Source organism: Mizuhopecten yessoensis, unplaced genomic scaffold (genome assembly GCF_002113885.1).
Source record: "Mizuhopecten yessoensis strain PY_sf001 unplaced genomic scaffold, ASM211388v2 scaffold8057, whole genome shotgun sequence".
NCBI classification, from domain to species: domain Eukaryota; kingdom Metazoa; phylum Mollusca; class Bivalvia; order Pectinida; family Pectinidae; genus Mizuhopecten; species Mizuhopecten yessoensis.
The window spans coordinates 415,799-436,666 of record NW_018407357.1 but is presented as its reverse complement, the minus strand read 5'-3'; the positions used below and the strand labels follow the sequence as shown (position 1 = coordinate 436,666).

The following is a 20,868-nucleotide window of genomic DNA, read 5'->3' as shown; positions in this document are numbered from 1 at the left end:
CACAGTAACACCACAGTCGATCTAGACAGTAGTAATGATTGACACCACAGTAACACCACAGTAACACCACAGTCGATCTAGACAGTAGAAATGATGGACACAGTAACACCACAGTCGATCTAGACAGTGGTAATGAAGGACACAGTAACACCACAATCGATCTAGACAGTAGTAATGATGGACACCACAGTAACACCACAGTAACACCACAGTCACAGTAACACCACAGTCGATCTAGACAGTAGTAATGAAGGACACAGTAACACCACAGTCGATCTAGACAGAAGTAATGATGGACACAGTGACACCACAATCGATCTAGACAGCAGTAATGATGGACACTACAGTCGATCTAGACAGTAGTAATGATGGACACAGTGACACCACAATCGATCTAGACAGTAGTAATGATGGACACTACAGTCGATCTAGACAGTAGTAATTATGGACACTTTAAAACCACAGGCAAAGGGTGAAATAATATGTCCATATTTCAGAGATTAAAAACATAACTTCGGTCATCCGACGAAAAACTTAAATTTCAAGAGGGACGTTCTTTTATCTGTGATTATTGTTAATTGTTCTGAAAAAAAGTTTCAAATAGATTGCAGAGTCTGGAGTGGGCATGCTGTAAAAAATAATCCCATATAGCAGTGCCTTAGTTAGGTCCTGTCGAGGAATTAAGATGGGCACGATTTATTTACACATTAGACTGCTTTCAGTTGGCGCTAGGTCTTCATGTTGAATTTGCCTTTGTCCAGTTGGAATTAATATTGCCTATGATTAGATTTACCATTTTTGGAATCTGTTCATCTCATAGAAAATTCAATTACACTTATTTTCATTCAGAATATAGTTCAAATAATGTATGTATCGTGTATTCTTGTTCAATGAATAGAACAGCAATCGCCCAGGGAGGGTCTGTGGTATCCAACGTAACAATTACGACGTCATAATAATGATGACCTCAACAATCGGTCCATGGCATTCATAGCCTATAGGAATGCCAACTGAATTTGTTAGGGTTATATAGTGGCAATGTCATAGGATGGTAACTATATTCCCCAACAAAGATATCTTTTTGCACTGTCTAGAGAATGAAATTGACATGGTTCAAAAATTCTTCAAAACCATCACTTTGTAAACACTGTTTAGAGTTGCCGTGGTTCAAAATAATTCTCTGAAGCGCCATCTTTGTTGGCACTGTCTAGAGACTGGAGTGTGTCTGGTTCAACCCCCCCCCCCCCCCCCCCCAAAGTACCATCCATTTTAACACTGTATTGGAGTGCGCATGGCTTCTAATGTCGCCTCTGTTAGGTATGTTTAGAAATAATTAAATATACCGGTGTATACATCATGTTCCCTAGAGAGGTCTTCTGTACAACTGAAGAAACCAATTAACTTTGAGACATTGGTGCCCGTGACAGTGTTGGACATCATTGACGGACGTGTATGCAGTATACCAAGTGCTTTGGAATACTCTTTATCCTTAGAGCATTGACCTCCCACTCCCCATGCCCCAACAGTTACTCACCTAAGAGGACTGTCTCCCGCGTCATCTCGGCAACAGTTTTCGTCTAAAGAAATGTTAGGTACGTTAATAAAAACAAAAAACGTAGCTCCTAGGTGGTTTAACTGATGCAAATAAATTTACAGTGGTACTATAATTTAGACAAGATGTTGACTAAGAAGCCGAATTCCCGATAAATCCCTAGAGACAGACTGACCTTTGTGTGTCCAATGTGCATATCCTCATCGGTCAAATGAAGAAGGCACGTGCAGACTTAATGAATACATTTGATGCGCTAGAACAGTAGACATGGGCTAATTAGTTCATATTCTACGTCGAGTTATATCTCTGGAGGAAAAACAACTGGGCCTCTTTCGCTCACCTCGATAATAAAGCAACCATGGGAAAGTATTCTTATTACATAAAATCCCTCCAATGGTACAGAAGAAGAAAGATTTTAAAGATTTAAACCTTGAATTTCCCTATTGGGCCCCGCAACTATCAGCACCCAGAGGGGCCTCACATTTCGCTTATACAAAATTTAGTCCCCTTAGCCCAAGGATGTTCCAGGCTAAATTGGGATGAAACCCCTTAATTTCTATCACAGAAAAAGGATTGCAAAGGTTTTTACCTCTATTTCCCTATTGGACCCATTCCCTCTGCCCCCATGAGGACCACACGACCGTTTATACAAAATTGAGTCCCCTTGGCTCAAGGATGCTCCAGACCAAATTAGGATAAAATCCCTTAATCCCTACGGTAGAAGAGTGATGTTAAAGGATTAACCTCAATGTTCCCAATTGGGCCCGCTCCTCTACCCCAGGGGATCCACACCCACCATTTATACAAAATTGAGTCCCCTTAGCCAAAGGGTGCTCAAGACCAAACTGGTATAAAATCCCTTTAACCCTACGGTAGAAGAAATATTTTTAATGTTTTACCTCAATTTCCCCTATTGGGCCCTGCTCCTTTGCCCCAGGGGGTCCAAACCCACACTTTATACAAAATTGAGTCCTCTTGGCCCAAGGATGCCCCAGACTAAATTAGGATAACATCCCTTAATTCTTACGGTAGAAGAAGGATTGACTGGTGAGTTCAAAACGAGGGAAGGGAGACAACAAATCCACATTGCTACATGGAATTTGAAGTTTAGCATTGAAATGACATCTACAGTATCTTTTAATTGTCGTTTGAAGTATATACATTTTCATTTCAATAATGGACGAGATTCAAGACGGCGAACGAGGAAGAGATGACCCCATCTGACACGCGTGGACGTAAACAACGACCCGGTGGCTGAACATCTAAGTCAACAACGTGCTTTATAATGTCGCTCATTCCACTGTTCCGTACAAGAGGACAGTGATCGATACTTAGATGACGTAGATGGTGCTACTCTGAACCATCGTTCCCCCTTCTCCGACTGTGTTTCTCTGACCTATTTCCTTCGCTAAGATCTGGTTTTCTCCTATGTTAGACATACACAATTTATGCGGCCTGTACAAATCGATAGAGCTGGGTCGTAGCCGACACAAGCCTTGTAAGCGAGCTTCTGTCTTGTGTGGTCTCCGCTCCAAGCAGACGACAAGTGCGTCATAATACTGAAAAAACGGTTACCAGACACTGGAAATAAATTTGGGTATTCATAACGCTATACATCAACCATAAAACGTCAACTACGTGGTGTGTCAAGTCGGCCAGAGATGGACAGACAACGGTGTAAGTCTCCAACTGTTGCTCTTCCCTGCAGTTTTGTTTACATTTAAAGAAAATTAATTCTACTACCGACTTCTGGAAAACACCAAATCGACTATGAATGTATTATTTGACTATGATCGTCAATAAGATTGTTTATTGATGACATATAGAAATAAGGGACTTAGCGACACTAAACAAATCTTTGAGACGAAGCAACATTCGGACGGAAATTTGGAGATTATATTTAAATGACCTATGGCCTTGACAGCTGACGTTCTGGCATAACGAATTATAAGCAGCATCAGTTGTTGAACTTTGATCGACGGTGTGAATAAAAGACACAGTTTTTGATTTGGTAGATCATATTTGTTTTAAGATGAGCATACGTTTTTCTTTGATTTAAAAATGGTAAAGGGTAAGACTTGTCGAGACTCATAAACAGAATATTCTTCAATATCACAAATGGCCCAGATATCTATCAGATAAATACATAACCAGAAACCGCCAATGGCGATATGGCCGGATTGCTTCAGTACATTTTCATGTAAAGCATCACATGTGATAAGCATCATTTAAATTACATAAGTTATGCAAGTTAAGTTAATGTAGGACAATCAGTTACTTGGTAATTGACCTAAACCAATCTCTTTAACCTGGTCACTTAAGCGAACATGTAGGTTAGAACCAGCATCCGAAGCATCGGTTGAGATAAGCATCCTCAGATACATACATGTAACCCATGCAAGTTTAGTTGATGTAGGACAAGAAGTTACGTGGTAAGTGACCTAAAACAATCAGATTTGGCCTAACCCCAACCAATCTTCTTAACCTGGTCAGTCATGCGGAAAATGTAGTTCAGAAGCAGCATCCGAAGCATTGCATGTGATTAGCATCCTTAGATACATAACCCATGGATGATGCAAGTTTAGTTGATGTGGGATAGGAGACTGAGATTAACCATTCTTTTTACTTAGTGCAGACAGACTGACAGACAGACAGACGGACGGGAATCGCCAGTCTATAATACCTGATTGCGTTGCAATCCGGCCAAAAAGCATTGAATTAATATGTCACATTTTATCAAAGATAATGAATCTGCAATTGGAAATCGATCGTACGACGACCAGTCTGTAAAGCGCCATGTCTCTAACTTGGAGTTATCGCGCTTGGTACGCGCGCTTTTATGACTTCACGAGATAATTATAACACACTATATGTAACCAAGGTAAAACTGAAATTCGACCTAATTCAGCCAAACTGATTAAAATACAAATGCTAACTTATCACCTAAGGTATTGATAGCACAGGTGAAAAATTTACCTATGTATTTTATTTTTTATCAAACTGTATATTTGTACAAAATGCTGTCCTGTTGTAGAACTTATGATGAAGTTTATGTTTCCTGATTTTTCTTCAATCAATGGGATTTTCTTACAATTTCAATGAAATTCTAACTTAATAAAATAATGAAAAAATATAAAGAGCGCCCAATCTAGCTAGAATAAGCTTTTCTAAAGCGCTTTACAGTACATAGATATACAATTTTACAATCAACACAATTAACATACATGTATCAATACAATTTTGAGGAATTCGCAGTAGCTGCCCTGTCAGACGCTAACTACTTGTCCTATGCCACCTGGCTAATATCTCCCTATGTGTGTTTGCCTGCGTGTGTGCTGGAGATGTATTGTGACATTATAGAAAATTACTTAATAAACTTAAAAAATACGGACCGAAGGAATCATCTACAATTGAACTACTAGTTCAGTAGCAAGAAACTAAATGATTTAGTTTCTTATGTAACGTAAACAGCTAGGGAAGGCTAAACATTGTTTATAGTAATGGGGTCGTACAAAATGGAAACTAACAGTCAACAGTTCGAGAAGATGACGAAATCAAATGAGGTCAAACGAAACTCCACAGAAAACACGATCGGAACAAAAACAGTGGAGACGCCAAAACAAAATGAGACAATTTTGTTCTATCTGAGCAAGTATGCAGAATAAAGATATTCTACCCTACAGATTAGAAATTTGGAAATGAAACAAAGCTCTTTTTCAAGGTTCTGACACAAACATTCTTCAGCTGAGGGTAGAATTTTGCACATATGACTATTTTCCTCCCACCTCTTACCCTAAATTTGGTAAAACGAGACAAAGACATTACATATACAATACTGATGATTGCTAACATATGATGGTGATTCTGCATCTTGTGACATCCTTGACTTGTAGTCCGTCAATGTTATCATTCTTGTCACGAAGCCTCATTTGACGTCATCAGGTGATGGCCAGTCCTCTTCAGATGTTTCTAACCTTAATCACTACATCCTCCTGCTGGTGGGTCAGTAGTGGTGGCCAAACCACTACTCGTCCAAGTCGGCTTCCACATCGGCTTCCACATCGGCGTTTCTCGTTTGTGCCATAGCTAGCACGATACTCTCTATGCAGCTTCTTCCAATCGTCTGATGGCGGTAGCTCTTGCCCTCCTAGTGAGCCCTGTCAACTGGAGTGACCTCCGGGCTGACTGTGCGGGGAAACCTCTACAGCTAACCTCCACTGGAAAGAGCGATACTGTCAATCCTCTGCTCTTGCACTTTTCCATTGGCTCATAATTCTTCGATTTCTTCCTCTCGTGGGCTTCCTCGCAGCCTTCCTCCGATGGTACGGTAAACTCTATGGCGATAAGGTGTCTCTATTGCTCTGAACATATTGTGACGGTCAAGTGTCCAAACTCATCTTTAGAATAACCTATGGTAGCGTGGTTACCATCACAATAGAATGGGTGGGTAGTAGACTCTTGCCTACTACCCAGATACTGCATCAATTAAACACCTTGATTTAATTCTATCAACTTTACTAAGAGACAACTATAATACAGAATTACAGGTACAAACTTGGCCATTTATTAAATACACAACAATTCGTAGAGTACAGCAGTTTTCCCACTCACATACAGCTTTGGATTACACAATTTATAAAACAACTTCATGAAATACTCCTTTTCCATCCAGTACTTTCTCACAATAATAAATAGTTCAATTCTCACCATACAGGCTAACACAGTTCTCACATTAAACAATCTCACAGATGATTATAACAATCTACTCAATTCTGACAATGTTATAGAATGGAACAAACCAATTCTATATCTGAGTTGTAAAATAGAGTCAAAAACTTTTGTGATAAACAATCTTGAACAATAACAAGATCAGGAAATATTTGATCTAAGAATAAACAATTGCTCCATAAAGGCTAGCTAGATCTACAGTTATCCTGACAACAATTAAAACTTGGTGTTGATAAACTCACCGAACTGTCCTTAGTACTACAATAACGGGATATAAATATAATAGTCCACACTAGCTCTCAACTCGTACAAGTATCTCAATGACGGAATCTATTAAGATAACTAATACTTCATAAAAATCCTTTCATAACTCATTTTCCGGTCAAACACTCGAATGTGAACTCTCATCTACAGCAGAATAGATTACAATAAAATTCTATTATCAGCTGTGGAAATACTGATAAATATTACTAAATTCCCACCTCACATTCCTGATTATCGTAATCAATTTAAAAGTAGCTAGTAATAAAGTAAACCCGGTCCCCATTCCATTAGTCCTAAATATTCCGTTACAACTGAGTTACAACCCCGTTCGTCCCAAATAACCAGAAACACGCTAAAATTCCAATAATAAACCCACAATAAACACGTAACCACACAAAGACTACACCTAACCTAACACATAAAGACAACACAAGTTCCTGAACTGAGGAAACACCTCTTTGTCCATCGCTAACACACACCTCGGCAAAACACAGCAACACATACGGCAGACAAACGCTGACTGACAGTTTTTGACAGAACTGCTATAATTTGGAATGAAATCGCGTGTCACTGTAACTACCGCTGGAAAGTGTTTGAAATGGTTTGAAATGGCTGGTATTCGCGCCGGAATACCTTCTAACAAGCATTAAAGTTGTTTAAACGTTGTAGAACCGTAATGAATCTCCACAAAACATGAACAAAACAACTGGAAGTGTTCTCAATAGAAAATACGAAACTATACTCAGCCTAGCTCTGCAGCTGTCATTACAAACACAATGGCCACTATTGGTAACATGTGCTTCAGCCCACCGACTACGTGACGGTGTTTTTACAACGGAAATCACCGAGTAAGTAAAGCGTAAATAAATCTATCGGCTCTCGTTATATTTGGAGGAATCAATTACTAAATATTTTGTAGATTCACAACTAAAATCTAATATAATGCCTTTTTGTCACAATATTACCATGTCAGGCATTAGCGTTGTTTTCACAATTCGTCAAGGTCAACCTTCATCTCCCATATTTGCGACCGTTCCAAGAAAGATGAGGTGCTTCGAGGCTTTGCTGTGGTTTTCTCCCCTGGTTTCACAAACCTGATACCAGCCTGGTTTGTTCTTACATCAGTTCTTTTCCTTCTTCTCTTCACTTCAAGGATATCTTATAGGACCCGCAAGACGTTGTCGTGCCTCCATCTGTATCCACCCTGTCGTAGTGCTTCTTTGCAACTAGACAAGATATGAGCCATTTTTCCTCTTCCTCCGCATAGTTTGCAGCAAGAATCCTTCGTCAATCCCCACTGATGCAGGTTAACAGGAGATGATAGCGTGTCATACACGGATCGCATAACATCATCTTCCTCTCTTGGAGAATCAATCTGGTCAACGCTCCCTTTTGCTGAGTTCCACAGATTTCCCACTGCTAAAAATAAGAGAAGCCAATCCCTTGTCTTCCGACGCAGGTGTTCCCGATGCTATCCTTCAACACAAGAACACTCTCTGCTTCACCAACCGCAGTGTCTGCTGGCCACTTTCTCTATGTTCTTGTCTGTATCCCTGCCTCGCTGATTTTCGCGTCTTTGGAGTCCCTCAGAGTTATCACTTGCCTGCATTTTGCTACATTGAATTTTCAACGACTGATTTGAATGGTAGTTGTAGTTCTGCCAAACAGCTGTACAGCCCAACTGATGTGAAACTTGTTGGGACCCCAAGCCACTTCCGCAGGTACCTATTCACCATCTTCTCATGTTGAGGTTGGTATTTCATACAGTAGCAGCAGCCATGTGAGCCTTGGTAGCATGCCATATTGGTAAATCCATGCTTTGTACTTCCCAGGAAGTCTTGACTTGTTGATCTTCTTCATCCACTGGCGCACTTGACTTTGGGTGTTCTTGTGGTTCGGCTGTCACTGAGTGTTATCAAACTGTTCCCTATCCACTTGATGGGGCTGCCATAATTGAAGGTATCTCCTCCTCTTGGACCTACAGTGGTAGTGATCGTTAGGTCATCAAAGAAGCCTCTATTGGCTGGTTGATAGATGCCAGACTCCATTCCAGGTCCTAGGCACTTGATGGGGCTGCCAATAATTGAAGGTATTATTTTGAAAACTGGAATGGATCTTTGACAAAATCTGCTCTCTTCCTTGCTCTCTTCTTCCTTCCCTTTCTTAGTCTTTCTGCATTCCTTAGGCGTCGAAGTATCTCCCTAAGGTCGTCTCTGAGCTGTTGTATCCCAACTTTCTCACAAGAGTTTGCAGCAAGGATCCTCCGTCAATCCACACTGATCAGGTTAACATGAGATGGTAGCGTGTCATACATGATTTCCAGAAGGGCTCCATCCTCCATATTTCCACCCACGACATTTTCCTCTCTTGGAGATTCCATCTGGTTCACGCTCCCAGTTTGCCGATTTCCACAGATTTCATTTAACAAAATACCTAAAAGAATAGGACGTCACATGTCAAATAACGTTTTCAATTCTCAATTCATTTGATTTGACTTTATAGTAAAGTTCACTGATTGCGCCTTAATAGGATAAATATGCCTAATATGTTTCATTCTCTTGCGATCAGATAGGGATGATAAACCGCGAAGGCAGATTCTTAAGTTAGAACAACACGAGGCTTTGCGAAGTCTTTGGTATATTAAGAATATTTCTCCAAATGGTCATTGCATAATTACGTCATATCACAATATTTCAATTTCTACTCAAGTTTGACTCAATGCAACTGCCAAGATTAACATTGCCTATGCGTATGAATACATATTTTCGGATTTTGACAAGTCATGTACGGCTCTAGAAAGTCTCCTTCCAGCTAACCATTCTGCCTCTTGTGTCAGTACCAACACCCGGTACAAATCGAAAACAACGTCGATCACACATCCATGTGGTCCCGTTATATCTGAAATGCAGTCGAATAGCAAACTGACATATCAAATCGGTTCGTCCTTTCAAGCCACTTCTGGTTTCTTAAGCTTCAGCTTCATGTTCCAAAATATGTAGAACCTCAAAATTCAGCGGGTCTCCCCTTCGAGCTAGTAAAAGGATGGCTGCTGTACACTCGCAGCTGAGCCCGCGCACCGCGATGACGAGTCAGAATTTTTTCATATCGAACGTATGAATTCATCAACAAAAATTAAATATGACATTCAAAATATGTTTCTGTTTTGTTTCTTTATAATTTGAGTGTGTTGAACTAGCAGCGTACACCATCATGTTGTTTGATGGTCCTTCAATGACGGACTCTATTATTTACATAACGTCAATATGTAGACTTGCACAAGCTACAGAATCTGGGACAAACCATCAGAATTGACTTTCATAAGTTTTAATTAATTGCCATGTCACCAAAGGTTGAGAACTTTAAAAACTATTCAAATAAATCATTTTGCTTTTGAGAAATATAATATATATTGTTATTTAGCCAATTTTCCTCCCTGGCCAACCCCTGGGATAGGTCAGGATCTAACTTTCTGATACTATTTGATTTCAATTTCATTATAACTATTCCATCCAAGTTTGAATTATTTCTTGCTGAAAATGGACAAGACATAGTTTGTTTGTAAAACATCTGAGTCTCATGAAGAAGATTTTTTAACTTTTGATTTTCCCCATTTTGGCCCCACCCCTCCAGCCCCTGGGTATGGAACGGGGTCTTATTTTTTTTTCATACCGTCTAATAGCCATCTGGTATCGAAATTATTCCAACCAAGTTTGAATAATTTCCCGATACAAATGGACAAAAAAAGGTGTTGTTTCCCTATATAAACTAAAGTCAACTTTACCCTCTCCCCAAGCGAGAATGAATGGCCCAGGGGAACTTTAATTGAAAAATAGATAAAGCCCCTGACTGAATTGTCATCAATGCATAGAATTTGATTGTAGTACATAAAAGTCTGAAGAAGAACAATATTGATAAATTTCCCTTTGGGGCCCCACCCTAGCCCCCCGGAGATGGGGCAGGAATCACAATTTTTAATTGCAATACCCTCTTGCACCAAGGATGATTCTGACCAAGTTTGAATAAATTCCTATTGAATTGACAACATATACCTGACAATGTAATTTCCCTACATAAACGATAGTAAACTTAACCCCCTCCCCAAGGGAAAACGGATGGCCTGGGAGTACTGTAATTTACAATTTAAACAAAGCCCCTGATGATCTTTCAATCCATGCAGAGAAATGGACTGTAGTTCAACTGAATCTGGAGGAAAACAAAAATTTTGGAAATATTAGCCAATTTTCATGTTGAGGCCCCGCTCTGGCCGCTGGGGTTGGGGCAGGAATCCCAATTTTACCATTTTTGTAACTATATCTATGTATCAATGTATTTCTGTATTATAAAGATATATCACTGTTGTTGTAACTATTTCTATGTATCAATGTATTTCTGTATTATAATGATGGATCACTGTTTTTGTATCTATTTCTATGTATCAATGTATTCCTGTATTATAATGTTGTATCACTGTTTTTTTGACTATTTCTATGTATCAAGGTATTTCTGTATTATAAAAATATATCACTGTTGTCGTAACTATTTCTATGTTTCAATGTATTTCTGTATTATAATGATGGATCACTGTTTTTGTATCTATTTCTATGTATCAATGAATTTCTGTATTATAAAAATATATCACTGTTGTTGTGACTATTTCTACGTATCAATGTATTTCTGTATTATAATGTTGTATCACTGTTTTTGTGACTATTTCTATGTATCAATGTATTCCTGTAGTATAATGATGTATCACTGTTTTTGTAACTATTTCTATGTATCAATGTATTTCTGTATTATAATGATGTATCACTGTTTTTGTAACTATTTCTATGTATCAATGTATTTCTGTATTATAATGATGTATCACTGTTTTTGTAACTATTTCTATGTATCAATGTATTTCTGTATTATAATGATGTATCACTGTTTTTGTAACTATTTCTATGTATCAATGTATTTCTGTATTATAATGATGTATCACTGTTTTTGTAACTATTTCTATGTATCAATGTATTTCTGTATTATAATGATGTATCACTGTTTTTGTAACTATTTCTATGTATCAATGTATTTCTGTATTATAATGATGTATCACTGTTTTTGTAACTATTTCTATGTATCAATGTATTTCTGTATTATAATGATGTATCACTGTTTTTGTAACTATTTCTATGTATCAATGTATTTCTGTATTATAATGATGTATCACTGTTTTTGTAACTATTTCTATGTATCAATGTATTTCTGTATTATAATGATGTATCACTGTTTTTGTAACTATTTCTATGTATCAATGTATTTCTGTATTATAATGATGTATCACTGTTTTTGTAACTATTTCTATGTATCAATGTATTTCTGTATTATAATGTTGTATCACTGTTTTTGTAACTATTTCTATGTATCAATGTATTTCTGTATTATAATGATGTATCACTGTTTTTGTAACTATTTCTATGTATCAATGTATTTCTGTATTATAATGTTGTATCACTGTTTTTGTAACTATTTCTATGTATCAATGTATTTCTGTATTATAATGATGTATCACTGTTTTTGTAACTATTTCTATGTATCAATGTATTTCTGTATTATAATGTTGTATCACTGTTTTTGTAACTATTTCTATGTATCAATGTATTTCTGTATTATAATGATGTATCACTGTTTTTGTAACTATTTCTATGTATCAATGTATTTCTGTATTATAATGTTGTATCACTGTTTTTGTAACTATTTCTATGTATCAATGTATTTCTGTATTATAATGATGTATCACTGTTTTTGTAACTATTTCTATGTATCAATGTATTTCTGTATTATAATGTTGTATCACTGTTTTTGTAACTATTTCTATGTATCAATGTATTTCTGTATTATAATGATGTATCACTGTTTTTGTAACTATTTCTATGTATCAATGTATTTCTGTATTATAATGTTGTATCACTGTTTTTGTAACTATTTCTATGTATCAATGTATTTCTGTATTATAATGATGTATCACTGTTTTTGTAACTATTTCTATGTATCAATGTATTTCTGTATTATAATGTTGTATCACTGTTTTTGTAACTATTTCTATGTATCAATGTATTTCTGTAGTATAATGATGTATCACTGTTTTTGTAACTATTTCTATGTATGTTTTTTGTAGTATAACCATGTATCGTTGTTGTTGTTGTAGCTATTTCTATGTATCAATGTTTTTTGTTGTAGTATTTTGTAGTATAACCATGTATCGTTGTTGTTGTTGTAGCTATTTCTATGTATCAATGTTTTTCTGTAGTATAATGGTGTATCTACTATTTCTTAGTATCAATGTTTTTCTGTAGTATAATGGTGTATCTACTATTTCTATGTATCAATGTTTTTCTGTAGTATAATGATGTATCTACTATTTCTATGTATTAATGTTTTTCTGTAGTATAATTGTGTATCTACTATTTCTTAGTATCAATGTGTTACTGCAATGTCAAGACGTATCACTTTTTCTAGGTTTCTCATCGCTTTGTTAGTTAATTTGTATGTGTTTTTCTCTATAACTGTTATAACGTATCAGTATGCTACTGTATTTATAACTATTAAAAGATGAGATAAAGATCTCTAATGTATAAATGCCTATAATTTAAAATGCAAAGCAATGTTCTTGATATTTTCCTTTATTTATTTTTATAAAAAAAATTATAACATTTTCATCAAATCCTTATAACAAGCACAATTGGCCATACTGATTCTGAAGCAACCATTCCTTGCTTACAGTTTTGAACTATCCGAATCACCTCCGTGAATGTCATGGTGTTTTAGAGAAGCTTACTGTGTAGTCAAACTTAGTGACTATTTTAGAAGATTGTGAGATACCTGTGCCTTCTATTGTATCTATCAGCATGGTAGTTGAATATGTAATATTTTGATATACAAAATTCAGTTGATTTAACAGCTGACCAGACTTTCATCAAATATTCTACCGTACCATACAACCATGCATGGTCAAACTATCATACCTTGGTACATGCACCCAATTTACCATGTTTTTATATACTAGTCATATCCATAATTTACATCATTTTTCCTTCATTTTCTCACCCTTGTTATGCATTTAAATTCCACCATAATAGATGCACACATGTCAATTATTTCTTAAGACTTGCACTCTATAATATCTTTAAGACTAAGAGAAACCAATGTTATGATCAAGCTAACCTATGTAGCAACAGGGGATCCTGAAATGAAAACTTATCCAAGGTATTCTCATACTTGGCCTTTGTATAAACTTTCTCATACTTGGTCCTAGTATAAGCTTTAATAAAAATATGTTCAGAATGTAAGTAGGTGGAATGATGAAAATGAATCCTGACACAATGTGATGGAAATAGGTAACACTACATCAAAATGTTGGAGACATAGGCATGTTACAATTTGCTTGTTGCCATTTGAAAAATGGATGATGCAAATAAGGTGTTACTTTTCACAGACACCAAATAAAAAGATTTTTCGTTGAACCTTCATTCTTACATTATCCAAATGTTACAGTATGAATTACTGATAAAAGCAATGCAGACAATGCTTTTGTTGAGGCTAGAAATATCATGCTTGAATAGATACTTTCAGCAATACCCTGCTATGCTTTCTGGATAATATGTAATGTTTCCAGGTTTTCTTTTGCAAATTGGGTTTGACTGGCTGTGTACAGTGGAGCCATTTAAAGATGTTTGGTGATTATATCATGATAAACCAACACATATTTTGATTGCTAAAAGTGTTGTTTTTTTGGAGCAGCCAGTGCAAAACAAACGATATTACTACACTTCGCTGAAAACATGACAAACCCTCAACCAAAATGATTTCTTTTCTGACTTTCTTTTAACAAAAATAAAATGTTTACAAGTGTAAGGACACAAGTTTTGCGCATGGATTTTATGTTAAGACTAGTCAAATTTTTTACTTTTTTTTTTTACTGTGAAAATATTGGTTAGGCTATAGTGATAGTTTTTCAATCTGCCTGTGAGCTAGTACTCTAAACATGAAATTGTTTATCTCTGATACTGCCAACAAATGTTTGTGTTGTCCTTTCAGAACTATTTTGTTCACAGTAAATTAGAATCAGTGATTCTAGTATTTGACATTGACAAAAACATTTTTTCTATTTTTCTTTTTATCACACTGCTGCTATAACATAACCTGATCATAGACAGAACCTTATAAAAGGTTAAATCAGAACAATGCACAGTGAACGTTTATGTACAAATATAGATTGAATATTAATGCTTTCAATGGTCAAAAAATAAAAACTGAAACTGATGTAATTCGTATCATTTTTGTGAATTTTTGATTGCAGTGTACATGTGTTCATCCTCGCTTACTTACGCTCTCTACACACCTGGAATATGTCATAGCAAAATTGAAGGATCGGTGTGCGCCACTTTTTGATGAGACTAGAAGACTAGTTCGATCATTTGATATACATCAAAAGAATCTCGCTGTCACGTAACGGTAAAAAATGACAGGCTTTGAAGTCGGGCGTCTATCCTTTGCCATCTTCAAAGGACACATATCAGCCTTGCGATTGGTCAGTATTTTTTCCCTGAGACCAGTCAAACAGCTACTTTCGTGCCTTCAATTTTGCCATGACATATTCCAGGGGTGCAGAGAGCAAAAGTGAGCGCAACCTCTGAGTATCGAGGATGACATGTGTTATGATATATACAAACGGCAGATATTGATGAATGTCATGATTTAGTTATCTGAACCAGAACCAGATTCTTCTGCTAGTTCAGATGTGTCTGTCTTCTCATGCAGTAAAACATATTCCCTAGAACTGAACCCAAACTTGAGCATGTCTTTTTCAAACAATTCTACATATCTTTGTGGGTCTATTCTCTGATTATTTATGTAAGTGCCATTGGAGGAGTCAAGATCTATAATATAGGGAGCCACCTTTCGTCCCTTTGAACCGTCTTCACGCTCAAAGTTTACGAGTCTGTATTGAAGCACAGCATGCTGTTTTGAGCAGGAAGGGTGATCTGTTGGAATGTCTACAACCAGTCTGTCTCTCCCCATCAAATAGGCACTCATCCTGTGAATATGTAACACAGGCAGGGATTCATCACCCTTAAATGGATACAATCTCCATCGTTTCTTTGGCTTTCTGGCCTCTGGAGGTTGGTTGTACTTGATGACTACACCTCGATATGTATTCGTGTCTTCTGTGAGTTTCCCTGAGAGTGCAAAGTCTGGTTTATCCTTGTCTTTTGGTTCTTCAGCTTCTGCTTGTTCCTGAGGCTGAGCTTGTCCTTCTTGTTGGCCGTACACAAAACCATCATCTTCTGTCCTGAATGGGTTATTTCCTCTTTCCCTCCTAGCCTCTCGTCTCCTATCGTCATTCCTTTCTCTCTCTCTCCTTTGCCTTCTCATTGGATCATCATCTCTCCTGTGCCCTCTCGAATCCTCATCAGGTTCTTGTTTAATGCGACGATGTGGATCAATTTTTTCCTCTCTTTTGTTTTTGTGTTCCTGTTTTCTCTTTCCTCGATCCTCTCTGTGTTTTTCCTCTCTGTGATGTTTCTTGCTGCGAGTTCTCTGTCTTTCGTCATACTCGGGAGATTCTGGCTCAATTTTTATCTTCCTTTTAGGAGGTGGACTTCTACTTGAGGACCTTGATTCATCAAATCTAGATTTCTTTTTCCTTTTCCCATGCTTGGATTCCTGAAACAAACAAAAGAACAAGAATTATAGAAACCTGCCCAGCAGGTTTGCTTTGATAATTACAAGTTTTCATAACATGTATACATGCAATTTATAGGGGTTTTCAGGCAAGTCCTAAACCTGTTTTGAAACAATTTGATAAGTCCTATTAAGACATAAAGTGGGTTTTAAAGAAGTTGGTGAGTACCACAGGGAAAAGATAACCTAGAACTCAAATATCTTAAAAAAATCACTGTACATGTATACATATTTGTATTGATGTTTTTACATTTTTTTTATGTAGTACACTGATCATTGCACCAGGTATTAACTTTTCTAAGTTTTCAGTCTGGTTCTTATACTAATTATATATATATCATGTGATATTATAACTCAGGGCTGGTAGGACATGTGTTTTCTGGTCAATATAAACATCCCTAATCAGATAGTTATTGTGTATACACAAATCACATCAATTAGTTGCAGTTCCTGTCCTCTGCAAGGGTTCCGAGTTGTTTCGCCCCAAATCCTGTTTGCCCTAGGTTGTTTCGCCCCAAATCCTGTTTGCCCTAGGTTGTATCGCCCCAAATCCTGTTTGCCCTACGTTGTTTCGCCCCAAATCCTGTTGCCCTAGGTTGTTTCGCCCCATATCCTGTTTGCCCTAGGTTGTTTAGCCCCAAATCCTGTTTGCCCTAGGTCGTTTCGCCCCAAATCCTGTTTGCCCTAGGTTGTTTCGCCCCAAATCCCGTTTGCCCTAGGTTGTTTCGCACTAAAAGAAAATGTTGAGGGCAAAACATTGTTTGGTATTTTCTTTTCATTTTTCTTTTTCCTTGTTTTAAGTCACAAATTAAGTCTTCTAAGTCTTCCTTTTCATTAAAATCAGTTTTATTAAAAAAGAAAATGTGTTTGTGTTGTTTTTAAGTACATTGTAAAGCAAAAAACGGAATACGTTATTTTCTTCACGCTAACACACATAATAACATATAATGAATTTAATTTTAGAAATAAATAAGAATAGTGAAATGAGAAAAAAATGGTGTAATTTTAATTACATTGCGGGGTATACATCAATATTATTTTTCCATGTTAACACATTTAGTCTAGCGTACACATAATCATCGCCATGTGACAATGTTTTCTTAACTTGATTTCTGCGCACATCCATGTTGTTTTTTGCTAATTGAAGGAAATAATTTTGAGAAGATTTGATAGTTAGTACTGACCAATACAAATTAATATATTTGAGTAGATAATTTTGAGTAGGTAGCTTGTCATAAATAGGACATTTCTCAATACTGTGTTATAATTCAACATTACGTCATGGATGATTAGTGCATTTGTGCGACTCCGTGGTATCTCATGTGATGTGTGTGACCGTTGGCAGCATAGAACCTGCCAGACTGGTAAGTACACAATTATACAGGTATATTTAATGTATTTTGATAATTCCCTAAGTATATTGCCAACGTTTATTTCATAATTAAAATGTACACATCTGCTTAAAATTAAAATACGTATTTATGTACTTGGGGAATTATTTACATTTTGTATACGCCTCTAGAGAAAGTATTAATTTATTTTCATTCTCAACGTAATTTGTACCTAATCTATGTCCATTTCGTATACGTATCTATGTACTTAGAGAAATTAATTTAGTTCCATTATATGTCCATACCTAATCTATATATATTATTAGTATTGTACATAGAGAAATTAATTTAGATTCATTATATGTCCATATCTTATCTATATAGTATAAGTATTATACATTTCGTATATGTCTCTAGAGAAAGTGTTAATTAAGTTTCATTTTTATACACAATTTGTACCTAATCTTTGTCCCTTTCGTATACGTATCTATGTATTTTAATATAGAAATAAATTTAGTATGATATATATATATATGTTTGATATAAAGTGGCTGACGTGACAGGGTGCTTTTTAATTGTTTATATCATGTTAGAAGTTGTATATATATAAGTATTACTATTTTACATTTTTAACATTAAAACATGTACAGTTGCATTTTATAAAGAACAACATTACTTAATTAAGGTAATGAAAGAAAAATGATAACATGCAGTATATTCTGGATATTAGTATGTCTGTTGTCGGCTTCGGTGATGAATATACAGGTTCGTTCGTCATCTTCCGGCATGTAATTATATCTTGATTCAAAAGAAAGATTTTTTTTAACTTTTAACATGATATTTATGACTTAAAGAAAAAAATTTTTTTTAGGGCGAAACACCCCTAAGGGCGAACAGGATTTGGGGCGGAATAACCTGTTACCTCTGCAAGTCAGACAGGAAGAAGCAAACATGAAACCTAGGCTAACCCCTTCCCCCCTTCCAAACAGGCTTCAGTAACATGTGACCATACAAAAATCACATCACATCTTGTTCTAAAATATTGAATCTCATACATAACGCCATTAATGTAGTTTCTAATACAAAAGACTACACAATTAATTATAAACCTTACTATTTTGGCATTGATACAAATAGACCACATTATCAAGAAGTTATACAGTGTTGGATTTTTTTGTGTAAACCTTAGACCAAGTATTGCTACCAACACATCTCAGAGCTATGTATAAAAGCCTCAAAACAGTTGGCGGTACTCAAGCGAATTGGAAACTCCTTACCAAAAAATGTAAAAATGTTAATTCTCAAATCCTTTGTAATGTCAAACTTTAATTTTTGTCCTGTTATTTGGCACTTTTGTAATAAATCTAGCACAAACAAGATGGAAAAAATCCAGGAGAGAGGACTATGTTTTGTACTAAATGATTATATCTCAGACTACAAGGATATTTTATCGAGCACAGACTCATATTATTTACATATTACTCGCATGAAACTCATTGCTTGTGAAGTTTTGAAAATTGTTAATAAGTTATCTCCTGACTACCTACAAGAAATAATAAATATAAAATGTTCATCTTATTCATTTAGGAATGAAAATACAGCACAGCTTCCAAGGGTCAACACCACCAGGCATGGAAAGAGGTTCTTCCGCTATGAGGGCGCCCGCATATGGAACAGCCTGCCGAACAAATTGCGTAAAGTGGAGAACTACTCCGAGTTCGGCAGACTGATCCGTAGGTGGGACGGGCCCGAGTGCGATTGCACTTTATGTGTTGGTTAGCGTTTCTGGCTACCTATTTTTTCTTGCTTCGTATGTGTCCTGTGCTGGCTGAAGTGTATTGTTTAAAATGTAACGTACAGCTTTACATATGTCTCTGTGCTTTGTGTCAGCTTTGTAGTTTACAATTTGATGCTTTTGTCATATGTTTATTTTCTGCAAATGTGCTGTACATGCTTTATATGCTTCGTATTTTTACTGTTTAATGTTTCAATATGTATGTGTATTTTGTAAAAAAATCTTGTTATTTTGTTCTTTACATGTGTTTGTCGAAATACAAGCTCTTCGTAGCTAATGTTGTATGTTTATAATATTCGACGTAAAATAAAGCTTCTGTATAAAATAAAGCTTCTGTATGGTCTAGTTGGTATTGATCGAGAATACTTATTCAAATGCTTGGAATAAATCAGGAAACAAAGTAAGTGTAATACATGTAACTACTTCCAAAAATATGTTGTCTCATGATAAATTTATAATGTCTAACAGGCAAAGTAAATGAAATGAGTAAAGTGTTTCATAAATGATGAATCACATATACATGCATATTGCACAATAAGCATTATATTTTATCAATGATGAAAGCACTATATGTATATAATATTAATGTCATTTAATCAGTAAGTGGATTGCATTTTAAAATATTTCATTAACTGGAATAATCTAAAAAAAAATATTTTATGATTTTTTTTAAAAATTGTGATCATGATTGAGCCACAGGGTCACGTGATTGAACAAACAAATGTCATTCTATATATTAATTATTTTTCCTTAAATCAAAAGGCAATGACAAGTGGTGTACGTCATTACCACAGGCATTTGTTTCTGTCATAAAAATAGTAATGAGGAAAAAAATTCACAACCTCATAAAATATACCGATATGGAATATGAGTAGGGTGTGATTTCTTTCTCATGACAAACAAACGCCTGTTGTCATTATGTACGTGCGAACATCGTTTTATTTCAATCGTCCCAACGCACTGATTATAGCAATATCTAATTCCATTTATATGTGTCTGTATACTTTGTTTTACAGACAACTTTTCTTATATATTAAATCATTATACTAAAGTTGATAAGCAACCATTCTCTTGAAAGTTGAAACCGTCAAAATAAATGCCTGTGTCAATCAGAATCAAATAGAACATTTACCCTTTTTGGACTTTTCGAGTGAGATTGTCGTCTTTGGTGTTTCCGCCTTGGTCTGATTTCCACCTCGTCGTCGCTTGGTGTGAAGCTTCTCACCATTATTTACCTTTATCGAACGATTGACTAATGTTGTTTTTGTGAAAATCAGTTTCGAAATGCACCTCCTGCATATAACCGGAAGTATAGCGTACGGCGATTGTAGCGCCGCCACGGAAAAGTGTATTCTAATTTGAGATACATTATATTGACCTATTTCCGGAATACAATTAGCGTTTATCGAGAAAAAATCCTTTAAATTACTACCAATAAATTTAAAGTCTAAAAAGCACATGTAGTTTACTTATTA

At 36.0% G+C, this 20,868-nt stretch overlaps 1 protein-coding gene across 1 annotated transcript; it reads right to left on the bottom strand.

Annotated features, from left to right (window-relative positions):
• Positions 1 to 13,190: 13,190 nt before the first annotated feature.
• Positions 13,191 to 20,730, bottom strand: LOC110454767 (smad nuclear interacting protein 1-like). The gene is made up of 2 exons (XM_021504461.1): positions 20,526 to 20,730; positions 13,191 to 16,249 (listed from the first exon to the last, which is right to left on the bottom strand). The coding sequence occupies exons 1-2, from the start codon at positions 20,619 to 20,621 to the stop codon at positions 15,281 to 15,283; spliced, it is 1,065 nt and encodes a 354-aa protein (XP_021360136.1). The 5' UTR covers positions 20,622 to 20,730; the 3' UTR covers positions 13,191 to 15,280.
• Between the last annotated feature and the right edge of the window lie 138 nt (positions 20,731 to 20,868).

Bases quoted from the DNA above. Each gene is read 5' to 3' on its own strand.
- LOC110454767 (XM_021504461.1), bottom strand. From the start codon at position 20,621: ATGGTGAGAAGCTTCACACCAAGCGACGACGAGGTGGAAATCAGACCA. The intron at 16,250-20,525 runs GTAAATGTTCTA...TGTTTGTTTCAG, and splicing joins ACTCGAAAAGTCCAAAAAGG to GAATCCAAGCATGGGAAAAG.